General features: G+C 44.3%; 1 protein-coding gene across 11 annotated transcripts in view; it reads left to right on the forward strand.

The window, feature by feature from the left end:
• Positions 1-13,228, forward strand: part of EPHA5 (EPH receptor A5) — a 199,884-nt gene extending 186,656 nt beyond the window's left edge. For 6 of the 11 annotated variants that reach the window (XM_064450171.1, XM_064450176.1, XM_064450173.1 and 3 more), the window contains 2 exons: positions 572-727; positions 9,537-13,228. In XM_064450171.1, coding sequence (XP_064306241.1) covers positions 572-727; positions 9,537-9,642 — 262 coding nt within the window. In that variant the 3' untranslated portion in view covers positions 9,643-13,228. Of the gene's footprint in view, positions 1-571; positions 732-4,941; positions 5,939-9,536 lie in introns of those variants that run through there. The other 5 variants (XM_064450174.1, XM_064450175.1, XR_010372731.1 and 2 more) reach the window with 4 other exon arrangements.
• Positions 13,229-13,486: the final 258 nt, after the last annotated feature.

Consider the following 13,486-nt stretch of genomic DNA (forward strand, 5'->3'; position numbering starts at 1 on the left):
GCTGGAGCGTGGCTGGAGCGTTGCTGCTCTCTGCAGGGCTCACCAGATGCTGCCCACATCCAAAATTCCCACCTGACTCTGCGGGAGCAGCCCCTGAAGTGTTAACAGCAGCCTGCCATTGATGGCCACTGCTGGGAAATGTAATCTGGGTTTTGGGGCTTCCAGGCTCTGGGCTGTCTTAAGTTAATTATGAGCTTTAAAGGAGGAGGAAAACAGAGCGGGAGGACTGAAACCGAAGACTTTGCAGTAAGAGTGACTGAGGGGAGCCTGATAGAAGAGGAGCCTGCTTGTGGCCAAGAGGTAATGGGGATGGATGCTAGTCCTCTCCTCTTTCTGCTTGCAGTGAGGACCAGAAATGGCAGAAACTAACTCAAAAGTGGGTGAAGTTACAGGTGAAGTGGTATGTTTGATACACTGCATATCAAACCTGCTGGGAGGATTTAGGGTGCAGCAATCACTGAAAAAGCGATGGAAGAATCACCTTTAGCATATAAAAATGTGAGCAACTGAGTCATGTTGGGTGCATCTCGGTACTGATTCTGTTTGCTTCTCTGTTCTTGCTTGTCTTTAGAGTATCAAATCTGTTGGTAGAGCACAGTCCAGTCGGGAGTGGTGCCTACAGGTCGGTGGGTGAGTGGCTGGAAGCTATCAAAATGGGCCGATACACAGAGATCTTCATGGAGAATGGATACAGTTCCATGGATGCTGTGGCTCAGGTGACCCTAGAGTGAGTACTTCCCAGATCATTTTCACTTTATTTGTTGGAATTGCAGAGTGGAGACAGACAAACAAGTCAAAAACATGTAGGGATGAGGCTGCAGAAAGGGAAACCATTATCCTTTGTTTGCAGTCAGCAGTTTCTCTTTTAGTATCTGTATTGTTAATAACAAGTGCAGGCAAGACTAAAACTTACATTCAGTACATTGGCAGCCAGTACTTTGGATCCTTTACGCACAGAACTTAATGCTTGAGTTTGAATAATTGCCAGGCCGTCCTCGTGACATAATAGCAGTTGATTATTTAAGGTTACCGACAAATAAAATATCCCACCCTACTAGTAAATGTATAGGAGAGTCCCCATTGAGGTGTTCCTTCTGATTCCCTCCCCCATCCCACCACGGCCGGCAGGGGAATGAGCAAATGGCTGTGTGGTGCTTAGCTGCTGGCTGGGGTTAAACCACGACAGGTGTACTGGTTTTACACTGGATTAGCTGGTTTTACCGTTGATCTGGACATTACCAAGCGGACAGTCAAGCCCAGTAAGGCGGGGAAATAACAGAAATAACTGAAATAAGCATAGATACAGTTGAAGCCAACAGAAGAGCATCAGCAAACCCACAGCTCTAGGGGACAGGCTCCCTGGCCAAGAATCTTTCTTCTGAATGTGCCCTTGGTTTTTGCATGTGGCTGTGACTGCAGTTGGGGTGACAGTACTCAAATGACTAGGTAAATGCCTCGGGGCTGCTAATTTGTTATGCTTCACCTTTAATTGCCTGCCTTGCTTGTGTAATTACGTCTGTACTTCCCTCCTGCTGCTTACTCAAACTCACCCCAAAGTCTACCTTTCTAACCGGGTTGATTTGAGCTTGGTTTACTGCAGGCTTTATGGCAGAATGGGAAGGATTACACTCTCTCCTTCTTTGGAGAAGGTTGTCGCTCTTCCAACCACATGCAGATTGCCAGTGCACATACAGAATTGGTGCTAAGGATTAGGAATAAAACAAAAAAAATTCCCACACCCCACAGAACCACAGCATTTCTCCTGTCTGCCACAGGGCTTTCTGTGAAGCTCACTGTACAGGGTAGGACATGCTTTGCATGTGATGCAGGTCGGTAACATCTCCAAGGAGTTGTTTTGCCTTACATGCATGGAAGGAGTGCTGGAGTGTATCTGCTCTCACTCAGATTGTATTTGTCCCACTCAAATCACCAATATTTGTCCCTTACACCTGGATTCATCCAATATGTCTTCAGGCATTCATGTGAAAAACCTGAGATAGGGATTAAATTATCTCTAGTGACTGTCTAGGGAGTCAGGGTTCATGGATTTCTACCTAGATGCCTTTTTGGGCGCCTGAGACTCTTACATGCAGTTTCCCAGCCTAGTCCTGCAATTATGCGCCATGTTACTTTGGCTTTTGAGGACTCCACAGTTCCTTACCTACTCATCTGATATGGCAGTGCCCAGAAGCACCAGGCTTTGGGGCTCCATTTAGACTGGTGATCTACAAAAGTTGACGAAGGAAGAGGTCAATCCCCAGCGTGGTCAGAGTCTACGTGGCAGAAAGACCTAACCAGAGGGCAAATAGGAAGAGGAGGGATAGGATGAGGAAGCAATTTAAGAGAAAAGAAAAACGTTGGAGCACTCCCCTCTACAGTGCCGCCTCAGTCTTATAACCAGAGCAAGTTCTGGTAGAAAATGCATCATTTTCTGGTAGAAAATACACAGAATCATAGAAATATTAAGGTTGGAAAAGACCTCTAGGATCATCAAGTCCAACCGTCAACCCAACACTACCATGTCTCCTAAACCATGCCCTGAAGTGCCACGTCTACAGGGTTTTTTAACATTTCCATGGATGGTGACTCCACCACCTCTCTGGGCAGCCTGTTCCAATGCCTGAATGCTCTTTCAGTAAAGAAATTTTTCCTAATCTAAACCTTCCCTAATCTAAACCTCCTCTGAGGCAGCTTGAGGCCATTTCCTCTCGTCCTATCACTAGTAACCTGGGAGAAGAGGCTGACAGCCACATCACTACTGCCTCCTTTCAGGTAGTTGTAGACAGAGATAAGGTCTCCCCTCAGCCTCCTCCAGGCTAAACAACCCCAGTTCCCTCAGCCGCTCCCCATCAGACTTGTTCTCCAGACCCTTCACCAGCTTCGTTGCCCTTCTCTGGACACGCTCCAGCAACTCAATGTCCTTCTTGTAGTGAGGGGCCCAAAACTGAACAGAGTATTCAAGGTGCGGCCTCACCAGTGCCGCACAACATAGATTTGTTGATGTTTGGTTGAATTGGTCATATCAAAGGAGAAAATTAGGCTTCACAAAAGCTTCCAGTTAGTTCCTCTTTAGAATTTTATACAATTTCAAGAGCTCCAAAAGAAATGATCAGAAATTAAGTGCTTTGGTTTGGATCAGAGAAAATGTTGAGTTTAAGCCCAAATTAATGGTTGTTTTTGACAGTAAATTAGAAGTTCACTTACGCATGTAGCTTTAAACAGTCTTAGCATCCCTCTGTGCTGACACAGTCTTAGCATCCCATCCCACTGACAAAACTGTTCCTAACCTCCCATTTTCTTGAGTGCAACATTTCAGATTGTAAAATTGTCTCCTTAATTTGACTTTAAAATTTAAATACTTCCCTATATTTACTCTTTGGTATTCCAGAAATTTCAGAAGTACTCCCCAAAATCTTTTCAGGCTACCCAAAAAGTACTTTAAAAATGTTTTTTTCCGATTGGCAGTGAACCAAGTAATCCATTATCTGTACAGTTCTAGCCAGAAAGGCAAGTTGGTTTAAAAGTCTTTAAATAAGATTATAGCTGCCAGAGATGCTCTGACCCTCACCAACTGCAAGCTGCCTCTTTTTTTTTAAGCTGAAAGGAGACGTTTCATGAATCCATCATTCATTTCAGTTGAAACTGAAAAAAGGTTAAAACCAACTCCAACTGGTTAGTTATCTATGCCAGCAAATAAATCCCCCCTCCAGCTGCCTTGGACAGAGATGCTTGCATGAGTCAGGCTTCGTTCTTGAACAGCTCAGCCTGTGCACCTGTGCGTCACACTGGTAGCTTAGCAAGAAGGCTTGACCTGACCCGGGTCTATTTTGGGGAAAACTGTGGAAGGTTCATTAAAAAGCCTACCAGCCATCCAAATCAAGACTTCTCTCATCCCTCTCAGATACAGTAAAAAAAGGCAAAAGATCAGATTCTCAGCTGTTAAAAAAGGAGAAACCATCATAGTAGCTCAAGAGGAAAGGTATCCCATGTTGAAGACCTGAACCATGTGCTCAGGCTGATGTAAACTGGCAGATTGCCCTTAAAATCAACAAAGTAAGGGAGAGAAATGGCTCCTGGGTGGGCTCGGCTGGGACTCTCATGGGTTCTCCAGAAAATAAACACTGCAACAAGCAAAGTTCTTTAAAGGTTAATATATTGGGGGTTTTGGTTTTATGGAGGTTTTCGGGTTTTTTCTCCCCATAAAAGGGAACAACAAAACATTTTGTACTCTGCAAAAGAGAATTCAGGTTAAATGTTCCTTGTCATTTTTTACAGAGGCAACTGTTCAGTATATTCCAGAGCTGGGACTTGGGGGGATCGCGTGAAAAGATGATCTGAACATCTGAAAGTAGCTTGCTTTCCCCAAATGACATCAGTAAAACATTCTTTACAATTTAGGAGGTTACCTTCAAATACCATCCGAAATGATCTTCCCCAAATTCAAATTGCATAGGAGACAGATGTGGAAATTAGATGGAGAAAGGAGAACCGGATAATTGCTGCCAGAGAAAAAATGTGATTAATGTAAAGAATTCCTAAAATCTACTGAAAAAAATTACCAGCGCTGTAGGATGGGTTGGCTGTAACGCTGACGGGACTGGTGACTGTGGGTGCCCAGCTTGTGTCCTCTTTACAGGACCTGGTTGAGATGGTATATGTTCAGCAATTTTTATAAATCTCCCCCCCCCCCGCCCCCCCCCCCCCCCCGGCATGCAAAGCAAAATCCTGATTACTGCCCTCCTTCTTTCAAACTGATAGCTTGATGCATTTATTCCAGAAAAGAGTAGTATTAGTGACAAATTTCTGAAAGCAAAAGATTAAAAAGCTAAAACCAGTGAATATCGCCCCAAGTCCTGAGCTCTGCCTGCTTACGCAAAGACCTGAAAATGTATGTTTTCAAACAAAGAGTGATTTCTACATTTAGCTCTAATTCTTGCAAAGGGATGAATCACCTTGTGAAAAGTGGAGCCTCACCCTCCACCCCCTCTTTCCAACTGGATATCAGACTTGAAGGCAACCTTTCCAGTGGACCAGACCTGCTCTTTAACTTGTGGACCACCTAGTGACTTTGAGTGTGTCTGGAGCTCTTTCAATCCACTGCAAGAATAACTATACCAGGACAATACTCAAGAATAGATAGATCCATGACATGAGTTTCAGTCTGACCCTTGACTGGACCAATTACTAACCATGTGGACTACATAATTCCACCTTTTGAAAGATCTGTACTCACTGAATCTCAGGACACCCTGTTGCTTGTTATTAGATGAAGAGCTCTGAATATTTGTAATAATATGTGCTGTGTTGCTTTGCATTGTATATTTTTTTTCTTCTAAAATAAAATAAATTATTTATTAAAAGTTATACTGAATGAAGAGCGTTTAAGAGTTCATCTGCTCTAGATGCTTATTTTTAACCTGAAATCTCAGTCCTGAGATTGTGATACTGCGTCTGCTTCTGAACAAATCAGTTCTCATCTCGTAACCAAGTAGGATGGGAATAATCACTAAGAGCAGATGAACTCTTAAAAAAACTTTAAGTCATCATTTCATGCAGAAGTCCCTAGCAAGTGGATTCCTCTCTCTTTAGCGTCTTCTGAAGGTCTTTCAGGTTCTTCTTCTTTCCCCTCATTCAAACTGACAACCAACTAATGCTGTGAGTAGTCCCAGTCTGCATGGGCAATTGTAGAGTTACACCATATGAAGAAGGGTGGTGAAATCTGGCCTGGATGGGAGGTGAAATACAAAATATCTGTGGTAGGTTGACAGCTGCCATCCATGGAGGTTGTTCAGGAAGCTGGCCCTTTTGCTTGCATGACTAACTGCCTGGTGAGGGGGCTTGTATTTTATGTGGCAATCCAGTCCTAGTCTACACTGTTTGACAAACTGGTCCATGGTGTATAAGTAGCTCTGTTTGTAAATAAAATGTTTTAAATATATTTCTTACAACGTGGAGACCGTGAATTCAACCCTTGCAAATGGAGGGTATTGCAGGGAAGGAGATACCATGTTGTCCCTGGCACACTGCAGCTGGGCTTTCATCCAAGACAGTAGGAAGAGAGCAGCATGCGCGCAGGCTGTTTGGGATGAGCCGACACCAATTTTCCCCTTTATTTCCTTGGCTTTTTGGCCACCTTAGGTCAGCCTCTAGTGCTCTGTTGGCAAGTGATTTGAACTCCTGCCTGTTTCCGTTTTAAGCCCTATGTGAATGAAAGAGAAATGAAAAGGGGAGACTTCTTCCTGAAACAAGAATAGAAGTTGTCTCCTTACTGGAGGGTCAAGTATTTTGAAGCAGGGAGACCCCACCGCACGTGGGTGCGCGTAGCTCCACGGCCTTGGGGAGCGCCCATGCTGCTGCCGCAGTGGCGCACACAAAACCCAACCCTGGGGGTCAGATCACTTGCACAACAAGGTGCAGCCTGGATCCTAATCGCAAGTGTTGATTGTCCCCGGGTCTTAGTTGTGCCTTTTCTTGCAGGGGATTGTACATTTCTATTGCAAAACCCCAGTAGATACCCACAACACATCTCTGCGGAGCTGAGCCCAGCGAAATTACCAGTTGGCTGCAATAACATGAGCCAGGCAGCTCTGAACTAGAGCTTGAGAACAGTTGTTTTGCAGCCCTTTGGCACAGAAGCTGATTTTTTCTGTCCCAAAACCAGCTGGTCTGTGCACCCATTTTTGTTTAAAATTGGCTTCTGCCTTACGCCGCTTTAAGTCCTTCGGTGCTGGTTGCATGGGAGCATGCAACGTGCTGTAAGTCATGCTTGAAAAATGGGAATTAAAACTCCTGCATTCTCTAGGCGGTTTTTGGAAAGTGGTGTTTCTGGCTTTGCAACACACGAGGTAGCTTTTGAATAAAGCTGCTGATTTTATACTAGGTGAGCATCTGGCTCAGGAGCTGTTGTCTTCTGGTCCATCTTTGCAGAGGTGAAAGACCCCACGGTAGCTTTTTGCCCTCTCTGACGAGTCCCTGTGCTTTTGGCCAGTGGCTCCATATACGAAAGGATTTGATATTAAAAAAAGATAGACTGGATCCCCTGGTGAGCAGCTAATGGATTGGAACCAGAAACTTCTTTTTCTTCTTTCTGTCTTCAAAATCAATGAGGCGCTCCTCAAGGATATTGAGTTAAGGGGATACTCTAAGGGAAAAGAAAAAAAAAAGCTGTGTAGTGAATAGAGGGTTTTTTTATTAGACTGATGGAGCTGAGCGTGAAACACCAAGACGTACATGCCTTTCTCATAGTTTTGGGCTATTTTTTTCTGCGTAACATGCAAAAATATCAGAAATTATATATCTGTGAAATACATGGTGCTGGATTTTCAAAAGAGCTCAGCTTGCACTTTAGATACCTGATTAAAAAAAAAAGCTGAATTTTCAAAAAGTGCCAGCAGAGCAGCACTCAGCAGGGGGAAGATGGATGTTGGCTCTTTTAAAAATCAGGTCCTATACTGGGTTGTTTTTTGAGGGTTTTTTTGATCTTTGGTGTGAACTTCCAACTGTGCTGTGTACATAAAATAAATTGCATGTAACAATAGCATTACTACATTTTCCTTCATTATTAAGATGGCTTGCTGAACTAGTTTCACAATTCAGTGGAGGCAGAAATGAAAGCATGTCCCCCTGAGAAGGTAGACACCTTTTGCAGATGCTGCAGCCTTTTCTCTGCCAGGTAAGGAGCGTTGCTGATGTGTCTCATTGACCTCTCTTGCTCCGTGCCCCTTACATTGTGATTCCCCTATGCATCGGGAAGATGTATCGCTGAAAAAGGATACGATAATGAAATGAAGTGTTTAGCCTGGAGCAGAAAATCTGGTATTTTCCAAATCAAAAGGCCGAAAGTGTGACAATCCTTGGAGAACAACACATCTAGCTTTTGGCTTTAACCAGCTTAAGTGTTAACGTATCAACCGTACTCAGGATTGCTTTTTATTCAAAGCATTGTTCATCTGTGTAATTTTTGGACATGGATGGTTGGTTGTATTTGCACAAGAGTCTCTGTCCAGAATGTGAAGCTGCTGAGAGAGGTACACCTCCATGGGCAGCTCACACAACATTATGTGAAAGTGTTTTGGTGGTCGTTGCACGTGTTCACCTGCAGTCCAGCATGCAGCCGTGCTGTGAGCTGTAGGCCAGGTGATGGTTGGGCTCCCAGGTGTCACTGGTGATCCCCAGCCCTTGCATGTCCCAGCCCCACCAGTGTGGTTTCCAAAAAGCACCTACGTGTTCAAGGCGCTCGCATCCCGCTGGCTTTCAGTGGAGAGCTTTCTCCTAAAAGAATTGCACACAAGGTGTCAGTAGCTCCAGGATTTGCACATATATTGGCAAGACCATAGAGCCGTACTTTGAAAACATCCTTTATTCAGTCCAGCTGGAGGTAGAAAGCAAGGGGCTGATATTTCTCTAGTGGAAGTCTTCAGACAAAGCACCATGTCTCCTCTAAGTCAAACTGCTTTTCTGACAGTCTGTGTCTTATGTTGGAAACACGGATTCACCTGTCTTGATGTTTCTTCTGAGCTTTTATTCCTACAGTTTCTTTGTTAACACTTTTCCCCCTAGAAAGAAATCCCTACAGTTATGCTCTGCCATAACCCATGGCCTTACCTGACTTTAGATGCATCATTGAATCTGATCACCCAAGGTCCTGCTGTAGTATCTCCAGGGGATGACTTGTCCAACTCCTGTCTTTGGATAGGATAAATTGTCCACTGGAGGTGCCTCTTCCACACCATCAACACGAACCTTGGTGATTATTTTTATCTATACACCTGAATTTTAAAGGGCTGAGCTTCTGAGAAAACAATCTTTCCTCCTAATCCTGCATTTCACATAAAATATCTTACTCTACAGCTCCCCTGTAACGGCAGCACAGTAGACAGACTCAACACAAATGCCTTTGGCTTGTAGAATTCACCCCCCAGAAAAAAATCAAATGTGTGTTTACGGGAAGATTTGCAAAGGCCCAGAGGGGAGCTGCGTTGCCAATTCCTGTTGACTTTAGGGGATCACTGGGGTGGTGGCCATGCTCGAGGCTTTTGCCGTTCAGCTCTCTGTAGGAACTGGCTCTAGGATTGCAATTTCTGTATCTTTGGCTTTGCCTAGTCCGAAGAAGAAGGAAGCGTGGATTGACCTCACTCCTCACTGCTCATATGCGAGATCACATACCAGCCTCTCCCAGGAGAAGAGGAAACTGCAACGCAGGCTTTCTTAAATAGCTTGTCTCTCGAAAATAGGACTTTTCACGCCTAGCAGAGTCCTTGGCCAGAGGTGATACTGACACTTTGCTGTCAGGCTTTTCTCCTTGGCCAGCGAGGTGATCTCAGTCAAATCATGTCACCTCTTCAAGATGCTGCCAGCCGTTAAAAAAAATTTTTTAAAAAGTGGGGAAAATTAAACTTGCCAACTAAACTTGGCTTCAGGAGCCGCCAATGGTAAGAGGTAGGCGCTGGCAGCAACATCGGCGCATGCGGCGCGTGGTGTGCGCGGCGGCGTGTGCCTGAGCGGTCCCTGGAACCAACGTTTGCTTTCTCCCACAGGGATTTGAGGCGGCTGGGAGTGACACTTGTTGGTCACCAGAAGAAGATAATGAACAGCCTTCAAGAGATGAAGGTCCAGTTGGTGAACGGGATGGTGCCATTGTAACTCGGTTTTAAAGTCGCTTCCTCAAGTGGGTCGGTCCTGCACTTTGTACACTAGCCCTGAGATTTATTTTGACTAAAAAAAAAAAAGAAAAGATAAAAAGGGAAATTCCGTGGTTTCTATAACTGAAGGACGTTGGCCTCTGCCGCAGCATTTCTAAAGCAGTGTTTGACTAAAGTTCTCCTTTTCTTCCTATTTGTGTCCTCATTTTCATGAAGTAAATGTAAGATGCATGGAACATGGAAATGAATCTGCTGTACGTGAGGTTAACCCATCTCTTAAGCTTCAGCGACGACGACAAGCCTTGCCACCACACGTGGGATATATATATATAGCACCTTTATATACTGAATTACAGCAGTACATGGTAATACTTCCAAGGACTGACTTGAGTGGAGGAGTTTTGTAGCCGTTCATGGGCTCCCAAAAGCTGCAGTTAACTGAAGTTTAACTTCAAGTCTTACTTGTCTACAGAAGTGTATTGAAGAGCAATATGATTAGATTATTTCTCAATAGATATTTTGTTTTGTAAATTTAAAGAAAAAAAAATGCTGTTACACAGCATTAAGTTATAGAGACTAGTGTATAAACATGTTGCTTGCTCCATGGCAGATACAATACAGGGTGTATATTTTTTTTTCCTCCCTCTGTGTTACCAAGTTCTTCTTGTTTGCTCTTCTGGGAAGATAATACATGGTGAAGATGTATATACTGTACAGTTTGTTACGCATCAGGTACAAGATTGGGGCTCTTTCCTCGGTTTGTTCTTTCTTTCCCCTCTCTTTCACTTTGTTTTCTCTCCCTTTTGTGTTACTGCTGTGCTTTGTATTTTTGCTGCTGTTTGGTTTGAGCAACATATAAAGCCTTCAGGAGTTTCGATTACGTATATGAGGTAGAAGGAGTCTGCTTAAATAGAAGACGTCGCCCCCTCTTCCTTTCTACCACAGGCTGGGGACGTCCAGAAGAAGAAAAGTAAAGCATCTGGTTCTCGGTGACCTCCAGCAGCAACCTGGCTTCAGTTTTCATGTGTATGAGTCCAGCCCAAAGATAGCGTGGGATTGCCTCCTCACCGGTGTTTCAGCCCTGCGGTCATCACCCAGTGCAGCCCTCGCCCCTGTCCCTGGAGCCCAGGAGAGAAACCACAGGTGGTTGTAGCTGGAAGGAAGGGATTTTGCTGTTCCTCTTCTCATTATGGGGGTCACATCCTGGGATGTGGTGTGGAGGCGAGCCTGTGGTCATCCAGCATGGAGATTTTGCAATATTTCCCCCAAAGTGGTGGTGGTGGTGGGATTATTTTGGAAACTGTGCTGTCCCAGGTTGTCTCTCTGGGCATTTTCGGTTTGGGTATGGACCTGGCCACTTTGGGGCAGAGCACAGAGAGGAGGGAAGAGGAGAGCAGCCCAATGTGGTCACAGCAGTGGCATCCTGTGGGTGAGAAGGTCCCATCCAATCAGCGCAGTTAATTTGGTATTCATAGGTTGGACTTTTTTTTGGGGGGGGGAAAGATAAGGATTAAAAAATGGCTCAGTGGATGGCAAGTGTTTGCTGTTTCTGTAGATATATTGCTTCCTTAGAGGTTTGGTAGCATCTTGTAGCATCCTTCCTTGGTGATAACATCGACATATTGACTTGCTGCAGCTCCCTTAGTCCCCAGCACTGCAGAGCCGAGGTCAATGAGCTCATCCAGTGCCGCAAGGAGGCCTGTGTCCTTCACGTCTTGCAGAAGCAGGTGTTGAATGCCACCTTCAGCTGTTTCAAAGGTCTTTCTTCCATTTCCCCCAAGCCTTTGGATGAGATTTGAAACAAAGAATGGTTTCTAAGGGAAAGGTCTACAAGGAGAGGGGTTCTTTTAGCAGCAGGGCTTTGCTTGCTTTCAGCAGGGCTTCTTCAGGCAATATTTGCCTGTTCTGAAATGGCCGTCGCCTCCTCTGCAAGCTGCTGCTGAGCTCCTTGGGAATTGGGAGTATTCAGAGGAGGGAGAGGAGCTGTGATGAGGTTTGACAAATCTTGGTGGTGTGATTTCTCATCCTGTTGTTTCATTTTGGCAGCCACCGGACCACAAAAGAGGAGGGAAGATTCAAGACATAACAATTTTGGTGCGGCAAAGAGATTTGTCATATAATAAATAAGATCATTAGAGCTGTTAGCAGAACAGTCTTGGGATTATTTGTGCCTTCCTGCCTGCAGGACTTAGGAAAATAACCTGTAGGAAGACAGAAACAACTCTTTTTGTCAGGAGGAATTATTCGGTTGCCGCCCACATCCATCGGCCGCACTGAGAGATGCGATTAGTTAATACACAGCACTTTCTGCCCGTCATCTCCGCTTGTTCCTTATCTGTTAGCTCTGCTGGAGGAGTTGGGTTTGGTCTTTTTTCATGGACTTCTAACAGCAAAATCCCCTTTCCAGCATTTGTGGGGTTTTAAAGGCGTATGTGGTATGGCTGGGATGCATACCAGGTGCTGGAGTAACCTTCAAAATTATAAACTAGTGAAAAGCAAACTGTTCTTAAGCCAGACTGCATTTGTAAATAGGGCATTTCTTCTTGGTTCCTCCAATAAATAAATAAATAATCTTTTCTATTTATTTCAAGAGCTGGTCTTGCTACAGATCTTTGTCTCGGAGCAAAAAATAAAATAAAATGGTCTTTTAACAAGTAGGGTCCAAAAGTTACAGCTTCTATGTCCATAAGCAAATTCCAGAGGTTTCCATCCACAAACTGCAAGTACGCTGTATTTTGGGCATGATTGTATATATTGGGGTGCAGCAAAATGAGATGACAGTGATATTTTACTGGCTATGCTCTTAGTAAGGGCTGTAGGTAGATTTCCTGCCTATGGGTAAGTCTGAGCACTTTACTTTTCTAGCTCACTAGTGCTGCAGCTGGTCCAACGAATACTTTTTTCCCCATTAGATTTTGCTGCTCATTGTGAGGAAGGTATTTCAGAAGATGTGGGAGGTGAAAAGGCTCTTTTCGATCTAGTTTTTCATTTTGGGAGAAAGAAGTGTCCCCAGGCATGACTTGCGTAGACTGCCCCCCTTTCATTGTGTAGCTACCATTTGGAACACTTACCTGAGCATAAAAAAGGAAGACTAATTTAAAAGAAAAAAAAAAAGTTTAAAATTTTATTTATTCCTTCTATATGCTAACGGCAAGAACAAAAAAGGTAATTTTTTTTTTTGTCTATTCAGTGTTGAATATAATGTAGGAAGTCCCAGTGGTCAAGAAATTGTGACTACTTGGGCTGCTGTGGTCTTGAAATTAGTTGTTAAGGCATATGTAAGATGCATCAGTAGCAGTCTTAAGAGTAACATTTAGTTTCCAATCCTTTATTGTAATTCCTTAGGACAGGTAGGGCGGGAGCTGGCGCATCCAGCGCTGCCAGAGCCGCAGCATCCATCTCGGCTCCTTGCGTCGGCATTTTAACTCACAGGAGACTGTAGTGTTGCTGTATTTATTCCTCCCCTCCCCCTGCCTCCACCTTGGATGCTCTCTGTGCATTTGGTTTGTGTACATGGGTTTTTTTGTAGTGTAAGATATGAGATTTTCTATTTTTTCATAAAAATAAAAAGCTTTGACTAACAGTGACATCCAGTTGTGGATCACACACATGCGTGCCTCCTCAGCTTTCCAGAAAACGTCAGGAATTTCCCCTTGGAAAGGAAATAAATCATCTTTATTTTTTTTCTCTCCTAAATGCAGATTTGGTGCTAATCTTGTGGTACCTCAGGGAGAGAGAGGCCTCTGGGACGAGGGAGACAGGGAGACCCCACATGAAGGCATCCTACCTTGTTACAGGCTGTTCCCTCTTTCCTCTGTTTTTACCTGGGGAGGAGAGTCTGCTTT

Source organism: Phalacrocorax carbo, chromosome 4 (genome assembly GCF_963921805.1).
Source record: "Phalacrocorax carbo chromosome 4, bPhaCar2.1, whole genome shotgun sequence".
Taxonomy (NCBI): domain Eukaryota; kingdom Metazoa; phylum Chordata; class Aves; order Suliformes; family Phalacrocoracidae; genus Phalacrocorax; species Phalacrocorax carbo.